A 16,514-nucleotide genomic window follows, 5' to 3' on the forward strand; every position below is an offset into this window, starting at 1 on the left:
GAGGGGCTGCCAGTCACCATCAGTGCTGTGTCCCCTCCAAACTGGCTCAGTGCCTTGCACGTGAACGATGCTTAGTAATTTGGCTGAATGACTGTTTCCTGTTTTGGATGACAAGTGACATGAGGGCAGGGATCATGTTTATTTTATTGTAACCCCTTGGTTCTTGGGACATGAGAGGTCCTCAAGGGTTCGCTGAATGAGAAAAGCGTGCAAGATTCTGCCACAGGCTTATTGAACTGGTGTTTAGAGTTGATTGCTGAGAAACAGACAGCAGGGAAGAGGATGGTTTGGAAGACAAAGCAAATGGAAATGAAGTACCAGATGGGAGGCTCTTCCATCTACTGTATAAGTAATCATGAAACATTGGACCAGGCAGAGCAGTTTAGGAGAACGGAAGAACGGATGTAAGGAGACAGTGCATCAGGACAGATGACTCACTGAACTGGGGGAAGTGGGAGGAGGCAGGGAAAGAAAAAACATTTAGACTGAGGGGCTTTGCCAAGGTTCAACTAGTCCTGTGATCTGTTCTAACCCAACGGAAGTACGTCCTTCGAGAGCTTTTACAGCAAGAGGAGCCTGCAGCCCAGAGCAGAAGGCAGGCGAGCTCAGAACAGTAACTCAGAGCGTGGTCACGGCGTCTGACGGGCAAATCACAGGGAACAAACCACAGAGGAAGAGAGGCCTGGCCCTGGTCAGGGAACCAGCACAGGAGGTCTGCAAGGCCGAGGGCCAGTCCCAGAGACACAGGCTGGATGTCAACACACCTAAGATTCAGAGTGCTTCTGGTCTTCTGACAAAGGCTAAATACTTTCCCTTGGGGGCGGGGTGGAGAAGAGGCACCCTTTGTGCACTGAACATAAATACAATCTTCTTTATCATCAACCTTGTCCCTGTGAAGCAGGCAAAGGTTGTTCCGTCCCAGCCACACATTTGGGAACACTGAGTCTCAGCTGGTCTGGGGCCCTGACCGATGTCCAGCTTTTCTCTGGGCTCCTTGCCAGACGTGTTCTCAGGGTGCCTGCCCAACACAGATGGTAACGTGATCCACAGGCTTCTGAGAAAAACCTGCACTTGTATTTTCACTGGCAATATTCATGTTTCCAAAAGCTTGAAAACCTCTTTATCTTGCCTTATGTGTTCTAAAAACACACCTGTGGTTCAAAATAAACATAATACAGAGGGAGTGATGTAAGTCGTCACAATATAAAAATATCTATCACGGTAATTCTTTTTCTTTTTACAAATCCCCCCCCTCAAAAATTCCAAGAATGCACAAAGTGTAATTTACAGACTCTTAGATTATGCTGTCTCATCTTATGAGCATGTATCTTCCTTATTTGGTGGCTATGCATGAAAGACTGCCAACAGGAATAATTACATTTGAGTTTTCTAGCATTAAGTCACCAGAGCTGTAAATAGCTGTAAGATTAAAAGCTACCGTCGATGGTTCTGCAGGACAAAATTACAATACCTAGGTAACCATTCACACTTAATTACACATTTTTGAAAGATCTACAGGCGTAAAGATTAAGGGCCAGTTTGTAGGAGTCTCAAGTACGTTCCCAAGAAATTCTCTCAGCTAGTTACACATAGGAAAAAAGTCCTTCAAAAGGGGTTCAAATAACATGGTATGTTGGAAGGAAAGTATCACCACCCTTCAATCTATTACCTAGCAGATACTTCTTCCTCGATAATGTACCATTAAATAGTACACAAAGCTGGCAACTCAAAGAATTTTCTATCTGGAACAGTAACTGCTTTCTCTGCTGAGCAAAATTCCTTAAGGAGAAAAAAAATTATTTTTATGGTTATCGTTCTTTTCTTTAGATTTTTGGATGTGTGTCCTACTTTGGGATATTGTGCAAGTAAATTGTGTGTTGGGGAGGATGGAGAGCTGGGGAATTCTAGTAAGAAAAAGCATTTCCAGGGTGGAACCAGAGTCACATGATGCAGCACCATCTTGTGGGCAGAAGGGGGAACTGCCACACTAAATTACAGAAGCTGCTTTTCCATTTCTTCAAAATGGCTAAGGATTACAGCGGTAGATGGTTTTGGTTAAGTTTTAATTAGAATCTTTTATTAAATGGCACAAGGTAAATATGTGTGTAAGGAAAATGTCCCCTCTATTCTCTGAAAAAGAAAAGCCAAATAGCACAATCCAGGAATGATACAAATGTAGCAAAAAGAGTCAGATATATTCAGTTTGCGCTGAGTAGATGCAGGGTGTTAGCCAAGTAACGTGTGAAAAGAAGAACCTCAGGGATCCTGAGATAGTTCTATCGTCTATACTTTAAAGTGGAAGCCTCATCACAAATCAGAAGATTTTAAGTGATATCTGACAGCCCAGCAAGTGCTCCTTTAAGCTACACTTCGGCATTACAAGAGAATCTGGAAAAGGACTTTTTTTGTTCCCAGAGAGGTTGAAGGTAAAATGAATAAAGACTCACAGCCTGTTTTGACCTCACCAAACCAAATAATAACTGATGTGTATTGTGTACTCCTGGTTACCCCACATCAGCAATTTTCTGATCAACTGAAGACTTCGGCAAATAACCTAAAAAGTCATAGGATGCTGCAAGGCTTCCACAATTTTGTAGTAAACGTTTTTAGAGGGCAGTTTATACATACTTTATATAAAACAAAACTGTCGTTATTGTTACATAAATCGAATTTCCACACCATTAACAAACATCTCAGAAAGACACTAGAACCCACGAAGAGATACACATATAGAGGGACAGAGACAGGCAGACGCAGGTATACAGATATTTACTGCACATTCTATACAAGTGCTCCTGCTCTGTCTCCTTCTTCCCTGCTGTTAGGAAGAACCGCAGAAAGTGTGTGTGTGTGTTGGGGTGGGGGTGGAGGGTTGGCTTTATCTTAAGCAAAGTATAAACTGTAACATTAAAGAAGTTAATTTCATGAACTGACACGTTGGCTATTTTCTACTATGTTTTGTTTCTCCTAACATATTATAACCCTTTTATACTATTGGCACAATATCCTAAAGATATTTTTATTTTTATTTTTATTTATTTATTTGTGTGTGTGTGGGGGGGGAGTGAGGTAATCAGGTTTATTTCTTTATTTATAGAGGAGGTACTGGGGATTGAATGCAGGACCTTGTGCATGCTAAGTATGTGCTCTACCACTGAGTTGTACTCTCCCCTGCTTAAAGATATTTTTAAAAGCTTCCTTAAAATTACTGGTTAGCTTTTATACCTGGAGGAGTCTAGACCCTCAGCTGAAAGCAGGTACATAACTTTAGTCCTGGATACACTCTGTGGCAGGTACAAACGGCAATCTCAGGGCCCCAGGTGACTGCAGAGCATCCCGTGGGAAAGATCAACACAGTGACGGAACAGTGACGGTTCCGTTGTTCTGGACTTTCACAACGCCTTGGCAGCTGAAAAGGCTCAGTGCAATTAGCTAAAAGGGAATTCTGCTTTGACTGCAAAAGGAGCAAATTCATTACTGCATTGACAGGAGAGTATGCTGAGAGCTGCCCTGCGATGCACCCCCTGGGCTGTTTCACACGTGACAGCTCACGAGGTCCTCCCGTGAAGACCATGGGCTGAAGCAGGCGATGAAGACATTCACTTGACGCTTTCAAATCCCACTCCCCCAGTTCTGATGCCACGGAGCAGCGGACCAAAGGGACAACTGCGCAAACCCCAGAGGACAAGAGGACAGACTCGTACCTGAGGGTAAGCTGATCCGACGTCCGTCCTTGAGCTTGAGGCGACTCCTCTTGAACTTGCCCTTCCTCTTCTTGACCTTGGGCTTCTCCTGGTTCAGCTGGAAGATCAGGATGTTCAGCTCACGCTCCAGCACGTGGATCTCGCGCTCGGCCAGCTGCTGCTCCCGCCGCTTGAGCTGCTCCTCCTGCGACTTCTGCTGCAGCGCGGCGCGCATCAGCTCCTCCTCCCGGGACCGCAGCTCCTGCCACACAGGCCCCAGCGTGACCCTGCGCTGCCACGTGTCCCTGCACCCGGCCGCCAGGACAGACGCGGCTGCACGTGCGGCACGTCTGCCACTCACACCCACGCCGGGCTCCGCCCGGCTCTTCGAGTTTTAGGACCGAAAAGGGGCATCACACGTTTTTACCCGCCTTGCTGAAACTGCTCTCTCCCTCTCCAGTCTCTGTAATCACCTGGCACAAGTGTACATCAATGCCCAGCAACCAAGTACAGATGTGAATGACCCATTTAAAAATAAAGCCGAAAGAGCAGGGAGGGTATAGCTCAGTGGCAGAGCACAAGCTTAGCAAGCACGAGGTCCTGGGTTCAATCCCCAGTACCTCCTCTAATAATAAAGAAATAAATAAACCTAATTTACCTCCCCCCACAAAACCCAATAAATAAACAAATCACTCTTCAAAAAAAAAAAAAAAGAAAAAAAAGCAGCCAAAAGGTTAAAAAAATTTGATGAATTGAAATTCTGAAGTTCAGACTTCTTTACTTTGGGCTTCCTTAGGGTATTTAAGAACTTGCTTAGAGAATTAAAACATCTTGGTGGAGAGATTAAGGGGGAAACTACAGCAAATGCGTCATGGAAATGTGACATCTCTAAAATTGTAAGCCAACAGAAAACAGATTCAGTACACCAAGAACTTTCAGGATCCTGTGGATGGATGGAAACTGTCACTTTATACACAGATACCACGAATTAACTAATAAAAGTCCCTTGGTCATGACACTGATTAAAATGTAACTTCCTCTTGGTTTTGGACTTCTGAGAAAGAGAAAATCTTGAACTAAAGAATACACTTGGGGGGAGAAGCAAGATGGTGGAGTAGAAGGACGCACGTAGCTCACCCTCTCCCACAAATACACCCAAACTCACATCTACGGACCCACTCAGCCAACCAGAGCACCTGCTGAACTCCGACAGGACATTGCCCTCTTCGAAAGACAAAGACGCCCAAAATCTGGTAGGAGAAAAGGAAAAAAGAAAGAAGAAAAAGCAAAACCGGGAAGGACTGGTCCCGCGGGGAGGGAGTGGCAAAGGAGGCCTGGCGCTCGTTCGCTGGGTCCCCCCTCTCCAACGGAGAGGCCAGCGGGACGGAGGGGGAGCCGCCGAGGCTCAGATCTGCCCTGAGCACCCCTTGACCGATAGAACTGAGTTAAACGGGAACAAAGGGTCCCCGTGATACCCAGCCTGAGACGCGGGCCGGCAGCTGGGGCCGGGACAGGTGGCCCGAGCCGGGCGGAGGACGGGGGCGGCTGTGCTGAGGCGGCCCCGGGGGACAGCAGGGGGCTGCGCGCCATGGCTGGGAAGGGATACGGAGCAGAACAACCTCGGTCCCCCATAAATTGCGAAAAAAGCAAAGCAACACGGCTGGTGTGCCCTGGGGGGAGGGGCGCCATAGCCTGTCTCCTCAGACCTGCGCCGCCATTACTGGTGCTTCTCTGAGAAGAGAGGTGGGGCGCAGCCACAGCCGCCACCTCTCCCTGTGCGCAGTGTCCAGGCGGGGGCGGGGCCGGGCCCTGAATCCACACCTGGGGGCGCCCCAACCTCCTAGTCAGGACTGAGACTTGTTTACAGCCCGAGGCAGGTAGGATCTTTCTGCCCTGGCACCTCAGAGAACTCGTGCCGCCAACACAAACAAAGAGCTGAGATTTGGCATGGAGCAGGGGCAGGGCTGTTCTGCGGTCTTCCCTGAGCCCACCTTTGAAACTCTGACCTAAGGCAGAGTGACCGCCGCCAGGAAAAGGGCAGGCGGCCACTCACCTTCCTGGCAGGAACGCAGCACCTGACCGCAGTGCTGGGAGGGCGCACGATCCGCCCACTTGCCTCCCCTGAGCGCAGCATCTGACTGCAGCATCAGGACGGGGAGTGACCCGCCCGCCCACTGGGTAAGAGCTCAGCACCTGACCCAGTGCTGGGAAGGGGCGTGATCTGCTAGCCGACAGCCACTGGAAGCAGCATAGACTGGGAGGGTGCCAACAGAGGGCCTCTGGAAACAGCAAGCTGAGCTTCCAAAACAGGACGAAGACAGAAAGGCCTCTCGATAAAATCATTAAGAGCACACCGTCTCCAGGACAACTAGATAACTGATACTCCTTAAGCCACAGTGCCAGAGAGATATGAGCAATATGAAGAAGCAGAGGAACCACTCCCAATTAAAAGATGAAGAGAAATCCCCTGAAAGCATGATCAAGGAAATAGGCATTGATGGCCTACTAGATCAAGATTTCAAAAAGGAGTGATCAAAGTACTGAAGGAACTAAAAGAAATAGTGTTTAGAGATATAAAATATGTCAAAAATGAAATAGAAGCTATAAAGAAGAGCCAAGTAGAACTGGTAAACTCATTTGCTGAGATGAGAGCTGACCTAAAGGCTGTGCAAAGCAGGCTAGATAATGCAGAGGAACGAATAAGTGACCTAGAAGACAGGACAACAGAAAGCACCCAATCAGAACAGCTGAGAGAAAAACGAATAAAAAACAATGAATACAATATAAGGGACCTATGGGATAATATAAAGTGTGCCAATCTACGCATAATAGGGGCTCCAGAAGGGGAAGAAAGAACAAAGGGGATTGAAAAGGTATTTGAAGAAATCATGACTGAAAACTTCCCAAACCTAAAGGAATCAGATATCCAAGTACAGGAGGCTCAGAGGGTCCCAAACAGGAAGAACCCAAACAGACCCACACCAAGACATATCATAATCAAGATGGCCAGAGTCAAGGATAAAGAAATGATCCTAAAGGCAGCACGAGAAAAACAAAGAGTGAGTTACAAGGGAACCCCCCATAAGGCTCTCAGTTGATTTCTCTACACAAACACTACAGGCCAGAAGGGAGTGGCAAGGTATATTCAAAGTCCTGAAAGAAAAAAAGATGCAGCCTAGGGTACGCTATCCAGCAAGGCTATCCTTTAGAATAGAAGAAGAGATAAAGAACTTCACAGACAAGCAAAAACTAAAAGAGTTTAGCAACACTAAACCCATGCTAAAAGAAATAGTCACAGGTCTACTTTAAATAGAAAAGAAGCAGGATGCTACAAAAATGAGAAACTCATAACTGGAAAGGAGATAACTGCCATGAATTACAAAAAGAATAAACACAAAATTGTAAAAGAAGACATCTAAATCATTAAGAGTGGGAGAGGGAAGCAAGGAAAGCCACTGTGAAAACAGTATGGAGATTCCTCAAAAGACTAGGAATAGACTTACCATATGACCCAGGAATCCCGCTCCTGGGCATATATCCAGAAGGAACCCTACTTCAAAATGACACCTGCACCCCAATGTTCACAGCAGCACTATTTACAATAGCCAAGACATAGAAGCAGCCTAGATGCCCATCAACAGATGACTGAATAAAGAAGATGTGGTATATTTATATGATGGAATACTATTCAGCCACAAAAACCGACAACATAACGCCATTTGCAGCAACATGGATGTTCCTGGAGAATGTCATTCTAGGCGAAGTAAGCCAGAAAGAGAAAAATACCATATGAGATCGCTCATATGAGGAATCTAAAAACAAAACAAAACAAAACAAAACATAAATACAAAACAGAAACAGATTCATAGACATAGAATACAAACTTGTGGTTTCCAAGGGGGTGGGAAGGGACAGACAGGGATTTTAAAATGTAGAATAGATAAACAAGATTATACTGTACAGCACAGGGAAATATATGTAAGATCTTGTGATAGCTCATAGCAAAAAAAAAAATATGACAATGAATATATATATGTTCATGTATAACTGAAAAATTGTGCTCTACACTAGAATTTGACATAACATTGTAAAATGACTATTACTCAATAAAAAAATGCAAAAAAAAGTATACTCTTATACTAACTACTATACATAAAACAGATAAACAGCAAGGACCTACTGTATAGCACAGGGAACCATATTTAATACCTTCTAATGGTCTATAATGAGAAAGAATATGAAAAGGAATACATATATATATGTACAACTGAATCACAATGCTATACACCAGAAATTAACACAACATTGTGAACTGACTACACTTCAATAAAAAACATAAAGCATATAAATAGCAACTATTAAAAAAATACTCATTCCTATCAGAAAAAATTATTCAGTAGCAAAACTGAGAACTCAACAGTTTATAAATCACATCCCCATTCTTATTGCAACTCTATAAAGTGTTCTGTTCTTTATCAGGGACATAAATATTCCTTTTCGTGCTAAACCATTTTCTCTTCCAGATTACCCTGCTACTAAATCAAGCACTCACATAGAAAATGAGGCATCTGCAAACTTTTATTCGCCTTGCTCCAGACAAACTTTATCTTAAAATAACCTAACATCAAAACTCTGTGAGAAACCCCGCCTTCTCAGGTGGAGCTTTGGGCTGTGAGCTTTGAGAGCTACGAGCAGTGTGCACACTTTACATAAGCAGCCCACATTTCACACTGGCCCACCTCGGAAGTACTGATGCACAGAGAAACGCTGTAAAGTGGAGACTCATGAAAGAAACTAGTGCTGAACCACAGGACTGAGACGCCGACTGTCTGCTAATCCCTTGGACTTTATACAGACGGGCACGAAGAGTAATTGGAGGGCATCTGTCAGTCTAATTATAAACACAAAGCAAAGTAAGTACGGAAGACCATCATCCCACAAATAAATATGATGATATTAAGAAAGGAAAGGGAGCTCTAAAGAAAGGATTATTTATTCCAATCCAACAAATTCTGAACTACAGTAATTCTACCAAAGTGGACCGAATTCACTGAAACAGTCCTTAGATTTATTTTTTCTAAACAAACTTCATAAACAAAATTGCAGGAGAAATGATTTGCTTAAGACCAACTGATTGTCAAATCACTTTTGTTAATATGTATCTGCTGGTTTTTATACAGGAGACCAGTATTTCCTCATCACATTGTGCCAGGTATAAATTACTATTTATTACCTGAGAGTGGGAGGGTATATAGCTCAGTGGTAGAGCATGTGCCTAGCATGCATGAGGTCCTGGGTTCAATCCCCAGTACCTCCATTAAATAAATAAATAAGTAAACCGAATGACCTCCCTCTGCAAAACAAACAAACAAAAAATAGAGTACTATTTATCACTTGAAAAAAAAGGGAAGAAAATGTTACCTTTAAAAAAAAAAATTCTGGAAGCCATTATTTAACTGGTGGTTCTCTCCAACCAGTTGTTCAAATTAGAGACTTTACTGTAGTATATTTGGGGGTAGGGGATCATTTCCAGTCAACTTCTAATTTCTAATCATTACTGTCTGCCCTTTTGTGAAGATATTAGTTTTCAGTGGTGTTGATAACAATCTAATTAGCTATTTATTGTGAAATGAAAAGGCATGAGGAAGAGATAAGGGCTACAAATTCAATTATGCTCTTTGTGTTACCAAATAAGAAACACATTTTTAATTCCAGGTCCCAAACTAAACTGCGAATCCCCTTGTAGTGACTTTAGAAATTAAAAAAAAAAAAATCACTTGCCTAAGACTTCATAAGAGGAAAAAATAAGATCAAAGAGAAAAGAGCCGAAGTATTCTTCCTTCTGAATGAATTTTAAAGCATTCAAGAGTAGAAGAAAAAAAATGTCTAGGGTGTTAGAATCCCTTTGAATACTTTGAAATTATGAAGCACACACACACACACAAATGCTTTGGGTTGCTCAGATTACTAAGCAGAACAATTGTTTAATTGCTTGGCACAGGACATCCTAGTAATGGGAAACCCAAATTCCTGGCAGCGATGTGAATCATTAACAGTGACATGCCTTCACATAGCGGTTCAAAGACAGGTGCACGCACCCACCGCACCGAGACAGACACACAGAGATAAGAAACCAGGAATTTGGGGAGGAACCGGTATCCATGGAGGCTACAGTTTCCTGAATAACACAGAGCACGGCCAAGTTACTGACCATTAATCCCAAGTCTGACGCCTCCTACCTTAAGTAATCAGTGAACAAGAAAGGGAGATACAGCACGTATACTGGGCTTCTGACTCCATCAAAAAATATGCAGTTAGAAACCTTTGAGCAAAAAAAAAAAAAAAAAAAAAAAAGTATATATTCTTTAGTTGTAAATCAAAGGTTCACAAGATACCATAAATGCTGTATTTCAAGCAGCACTGCAAAAAAAGCACAGAAAGAGAAAAAGTAAAGATACAACACCAGATAGCTCAAAAACGAATCCAAAGAACAACAGAGAAACTACCTTATAAGACCTTAAAATGCAGAAAGAGGAGACGTCCATTCTTAAAGCATGACTTTTGATGTTTACATCACATATAACAAGAATTAACTCATTGGATATGCCTCTATCCTGAAGTTTCATGAATAATTATCAATAATTAACAATAAAAGTTTAAAATAATAATTAGTTATTAATAATATCACCTCCAAATTTTAAATTCTGTGATTTCAGTTTTTATTTTTCCTCCAAGACCTCTCCTGTTCCCCAAAATGGTTGTTTTTTTTCCCTTAATTTTTGCTCTTAAACATCTAATTTTAGAATTCTGGAAAACAATTTGGGGAAATGTAAAAAAAAAAATCAGACTCTTTCCTCTGTCATTTTAAGTCAATAAAATGTCTTAAGGTTTCTAAAAAAATATTAATATAATATCACTGATAGTAGTTCTTCAAAGAATTGCAGGATTTCAGAAGTAATCCGCTCAGCCATCTTCTGGATGACTGCTCAGAGCCCCGTTTCCCAAACGCCCGGGCTGGGGATGGGGTGGCGGGGCTGCCAGGAACCGGCCCCGGCTTCAGTCAAAGCCACCACCTTGTTGTTCTGAGGCTAACGTGTCACACTTACTAGCACTTTCTAAGCAGCACTCATGCTCTGAGCACTTGGGGCACTTCACTCACGTCAGCCTTGCACCACCTGGAGGGGGGGAGACAGCGTCACTGTGACACCCCATGACGAGGAGGCACTGGGAAGTCAGTCTTCCGTCAGCAAATGGCAGAGCCCCAGTTCCAACCAGAATGTCCAGCTCAAGTCCTTGAACCACTCACCACCCTAGTAGACTGCTGGAGATGTTGGCATTTCACTAAAGACTTAATATACAGTAATCAAAACAGCATGGTATGGGTACAAAAACAGACCTACGGACCAATGGAACAGAATAGAGAGCCCAGAAATGAACCCACAAACTTTTGATCAACTAATCTTCGATAAAGGAGGCAAGAACATACAATGGAATATAAAGACAGTCTCTTCAGCAAATGGTGTTGGGAACACTGGACAGCAGCATGTAAATCAATGAAGCTAGAACACTCCGTACACCATACACAAAAATAAACTCAAAATGGATCAAAGACTTAAACATAAGACAAGATACAATAAATCTCCTAGAAGAAAACATTGGTAAAACATTATCTGACATACATCTCAGCAATGTTCTCCTAGGGCAGTCTACCCAAGCAATAGAAATAAAAGCAAGAATAAACAAATGGAATCTAATTAAACTTACAAGCTTTTGCACAGCAAAGGAAACCATAAGCAAAACAAAAGACTTAATATAAAAGCGGGGGAGTCTGTCAGAGGTTTTCAGAATCCCATAGTGACAGCCTGAATGCCCAGGGGAAGGAAGCAGAGCAGCTGTGGCAGGAGTCTACTGCACCACTGCCCAGCTCCAAGAGCTAGAAAGACCAGATTTTAATCCCTGGGCACACACCCGAGAGGTCCTGCTTCTGAACTCTGGAACCTATTTTCTCCCTCGTCTGCTCCAAAGTTCTTCCAGCATCTGAGGACAGCCTCTGCACCCCACCCCTTCTGTGCCCATTTCTCTTCTCTGTCCACTCAGATTTCCAGGCTCCTCTCCTACCCTCCTGGCCACCCACCTTGGGAAGCTCTTTAAAACATGGTGCCCACAATCAAACGTGATGCTGCACATATGATCTGAACAGAGGCAAACGAGACTGCTATTCCTTAGTGTATGAGTTCTCTGTACTTATTAATGGTGGCAGGGTCAAAGGGCTGCATTTGCCTGTTTTGAATTTTTAAACTCACAAAATACTAAGGAGGAGAGTGGATTACCTATAAATCTACTATTTGAAAAAAAATGACTTACCAAAAAAAGAAACAGGAAAGAAAGAAAGAGAAAAAAAGAAAGAGAAGAAAGAAAGAAAGTGAAGAAAGAAAGAGAAGAAAGAGAAAGAGAAGAAAGAAAGAAAAAGGAGAAAGAAGAAAGAAAGAGAAGAAAGAGAAAGAGAAGAAAGAAAGAAAGAGAAGAAAGAAGAAAGAAAAGAAAGAAAGAAAGAAAGAAAGAAAGAAAGAAAGAAAGAAAGAAAGAAAGAAAGAAAGAGAAAGAGAGAAGGGAAGAAAGAAAGGGTCTTTGCAGCTCACACATTTCTAACTTTTATTTTTAATTACTTAAAATTATGAAATATTTAAAAGATACTATAATTAGAATAGCAAACACCCATGTACTTTCTATCAATATTTAACAGATGCTAAATTTTTACCACATCTGTTTCAGATCTGGTAAAAAGTCCAATGTGCATCATATCTTATCTTATCCCTCCCTCTTCCTAAGTTGGTTTGTATCCATTTTCCTGTCTACACTTTCAGTCTTTTTATAAATCTACACAATGTAACTATCCTTCTGCAACCGCTTTTTCTGCCCAATATTATATTATAGACTTACTCATGTTGAAACTTACAGCTAGAATTCACTCATTTTCAGTACTGTACAGGTTTCCACTGTCTGAATATACAATAGTTTGGGCACCTAGTCCTCTATTAATGGATATTGGGGTTGTTCTCAGTTTTTCACTATTACTAACAACATTTAAGTGAATAACCTGAATTTCCTTGGTGCATATGCATGAGAGTTTCTCAAGAATATATAACCCAGAAGTTAAACAGCTGAGTATTATGCCTATTTTATAGCCTAAGATTTAAAATGGGATTCATGGCATTTATACACTTTTAAATTCCTTTTTCACTTGAAAAATATTAATAAGTGTTAAAATAATAGTAAGTGTTAAAATATAATAATATAAAATGTAATATATAAAATATAAAAATTTCACTTGAAAATATAATTAATAATAATTGCTAATATCTCTCATCCATTAAAATACCTATCAGGAACATGTTAAGACACTTTACTTAGGTTTATTTAATGTACTTATCGAATGTATATCATGTGCCAAGTTCCTTGTTTGATGCTGTGGATGAAAATGACCAAGAATGAAACAGTGTAGCTCCTGAACTTACCCAGCAGAAAAGGCAGTGCACACATAAACAAGCAGCTCCTGAGAAAGTAGGACCTAGTACAGCCGTGACGAGGGACGTGCACGGTTCATGTGGTGGAACGGAGTCAGGGAAGGGAGCTCTGAAAGACCCAAGCGTGACGAAGCAGCCATCGTGGGGAGGGTGTAAAGTCAGGGAGGGGACAGGAAGGACACAAAGGCCAGAAGTCAGGAGCATGGCATTAGAGGAACTTGGAGGAATTCAGTATGGCTGAGGTCAAAGTGAGGCTAGATATGGAAGGACAGAGGAAGTTAAGGAAAACGGGGGCAGGAGGGATAGCTCAGTGGTAGAGCGCATGCTTAGCGTGTGCGAGGTCCTGGGTTCAATCCCCGGTACCTCCATAATAATCCTTGCCATTGCTAACATATAAAAAAAGAAAGAGTTTTTAAAAAATAAGGAAAAGGAACTGGCCACTGAAGTGTGGTTGGTCTGCTTTGCACTTGGGAAAAGTCACGGGTGGCGGCGCAGCCATCAGCTAGGGGACGAGGCTGGAGGCGGAGCAACCAGGTGGGAGGCTGCCTGTCCTGCAGGTGACAAGTGAGGACAACAGGGATTAGGGGAGTGAATTACCACCGATGGTCTTTGTCACAGAGGAGACCACATCTTCAAGACCTTTGGGACTGGGCATCTAAGAGAACAGTCACCTCATTACCACACCACGGAAGCAGAATGGGAGAGGCAGAGGGGGAGTGAGGAGGAGGTTCTGATTGCAACGGCGGGCTGGGAAGTGTTGCCAACACAGTGCCTCAAGCCCCTCTTTGAAATTTGTCAACAAGCTTCAAACCCCTGGCCGGGCATTCAAGCCCAGGGACCCTGCCAGGACACAGACTGCCACACCCCTCGTGTGCCCCAGGGCTCTAAGCCTCTTCCAAGCACACAGCAGACACGCCCTATGTTTGCTGGAAGGCAACTGTAACATTGCAACTCATAACATTTTCCCCACAGATGCGCTTTTAAATTGTATTTTTTCCCTAGAAAATAATTTGCCCTTTGGGGGAGTATTCAGTATGGTTGGGGGCAAAGTGAGGCTAGATATGGAAGAACAGAGGAAATTAATAAGGAAAATGGGGGTGAGGTGGGGGACAGCTCAGTGGCAGAGTGCGTGCTTAGCGTGTGGGTTCAATCCCCAGTACCTCCGTTAAAAAAATCAACATACAATAATCCTTGTCATAGCTAACACTTAAAAAATAGGGTTAAAAAATAAGGAACAGGAGTCCCTATGACATACCTGTATTAACTCCCAGGTCAGCATGACCGCGGTAGAAGTACGCCACTTACGGGGACGGAAGGTGGGTATGTGACATCCCGGCTTCCTGCACAGCCTCATAAACGCGAGCTCAGGGATGTTTACACATATATACTCAAACCACAACTTTTCACCCCCTCTTTTGCCCTTTGCTCTGCCCTTGGGTTGGCTGTTGGTCTCTGGTATTATGGTTGATGCGAAAGTCTAGAGACTCAGTGTGGAGCCGCACTATGGTAACTTCACCCTGGCAGGACGACTCTCAGCTGCCGCATGACCCCGCGGTTTGGTGCCACACACGGGGATCAGCCAACGGGCTTTCTCATTTAGCAAAGCATTATCGCCTACTTAGAAAGAAGCCTACTATTTTAGAATCATAAATACAGGAGGCATAAAAATTCCTTCCTGGACAATGATCTGGCCTTATCAGGGCTATCGATAACTTGCAATGTGGTATTTTAGCCCAGACGGTTATTGCACAAGAAAAGAATTTAACCTACTGAACAATTATACACCTCAGGCAACTGGAATGAACCTTGACTCATCAAGATGCTCAAGTATTACAAGAACATCTTTTAAAAAGTAAGTCCTGCCACTGAAGCACAGGGCTGTGCCTTGAACTTGGAGTTCTTCAGTGCCCGCCGGCAGTCAGCTGTCACCAGTCACAGGAGACAGACCGTGCTGACTGAGCTCGCTTCCCAGGCCGTCTGCCTCCCAGCTAGGTGTGTTTCTACTTTTCATACTTCACTTTGTATGTGGCAATATATGTGCAGCTTCAGCACTTTTAACACTTAGGTTTATTACTTTTCTTCTTCCTAAAACATATAAACCAACCAGAGTTTCACTCATCATATTAGAACGTTCTGAAATCACACATTTTCCCAGTTTCTCCAAGAAAGCAGTGCTTTGGAGATGAAAGAAGGTGATGGGAAGACTGTAAAAGAGGCTTTAAAAGACGTAACTAAAAAAATTCTGATTTGCACCAACCATCTGTAAGAAGACATCTTTGAGACAAACTATGACATTTCTGTCTGGAGTATTACATGGTATCAGGGAACTACTGTTATTTTTTAAAGATAATATATGGCAAGAAAGATAGTTTAAAAATTCTTCCCAGTTAGAGACGCATATGGAAGCATTTAAAGGTAAAATGACAAGAGTCTAGGTTTTAACTTAAAATACCCCAGTTAAAAAAAATGATAATAGGAAAAAGAGATGAACAAAATGACAAAATACTGAAAATCACTGAAGCTAGTCAATGCATAGAAAAGTTCAGAATGCCATTCCCTCTCCTTTTTCAAAAACTTTTTATTTGAAAATTCCTCTAATAAAGGGTTAATTCTTTTCTAATTGTATATATTGAGTGCAGTTCTGTTCTGTTTTGTTTTAAATGGAAGGAAAGAATCTATGTAATATTGACATCTGAGAATATTTTAAAATACTGCTAACAGTGGTTCTTTTTTTGTTGTTTTGTGTTTTTTGTTTTTTTTTTCAAGAAAGCAAAGCGAGGATTTATTAAGTGACAGGACACTCTCAAGGGGACAGTGGGCAGACTCAGGTGAGTAGCCGCTGCTAGCAGTGGTTCTTGACTCAAGTTTCCATGATCTTCGTAAGTGTGAGTATATTATGCAATTACTATATATTGCTCACCTTTTCCTTTGTTCTCAACTCATCAAACATTTGCTGAATTTCCAGCTTCCAGTCATCTTGCATGGAATGAAAAGATTCTTGAGGCATCTCAGTCATGACTGCCCTTTCAATAGCAGTCAACTGTTCAAGAATTAAGGCAAATGATGGGCGAATGTGAGGGTCTTGTTGCCAGCATTCTAAAATAAACAAGAGTCACACTAATTCCATTTCTTGGCATAGTTCAGATTATCAGCCCATAATGACAGTGTCTGCTGAAGATTTTAAAAATGAACTGATAATGATTTTTGAAAGTTTTATTTTACCCAGTGTCCATGTCAGCAGCATGCACAGTAATTCCTAGCAGATAAGGATTCTATTGTCTATATTATTTGTCATTAATATGTAGAC

The 16,514-nt window shown here is 42.4% G+C and overlaps 1 protein-coding gene across 2 annotated transcripts in view; it reads right to left on the bottom strand.

Annotated features, from left to right (window-relative positions):
• The window catches only part of MAP3K21 (mitogen-activated protein kinase kinase kinase 21), a 59,783-nt gene that overhangs the window by 17,704 nt on the left and 25,565 nt on the right, over positions 1 to 16,514 (bottom strand). For both annotated transcript variants that reach the window (XM_074373148.1, XM_074373147.1), the window contains exons 4-5: positions 16,128 to 16,303; positions 3,705 to 3,945 (exon numbers count right to left, since the gene is read on the bottom strand). In XM_074373148.1, the coding sequence (XP_074229249.1) occupies positions 3,705 to 3,945; positions 16,128 to 16,303 (417 nt within the window). The remainder of the gene's footprint in view (positions 1 to 3,704; positions 3,946 to 16,127; positions 16,304 to 16,514) is intronic.

Source organism: Camelus bactrianus, chromosome 11 (assembly GCF_048773025.1).
Source record: "Camelus bactrianus isolate YW-2024 breed Bactrian camel chromosome 11, ASM4877302v1, whole genome shotgun sequence".
Lineage (NCBI taxonomy): Eukaryota > Metazoa > Chordata > Mammalia > Artiodactyla > Camelidae > Camelus > Camelus bactrianus.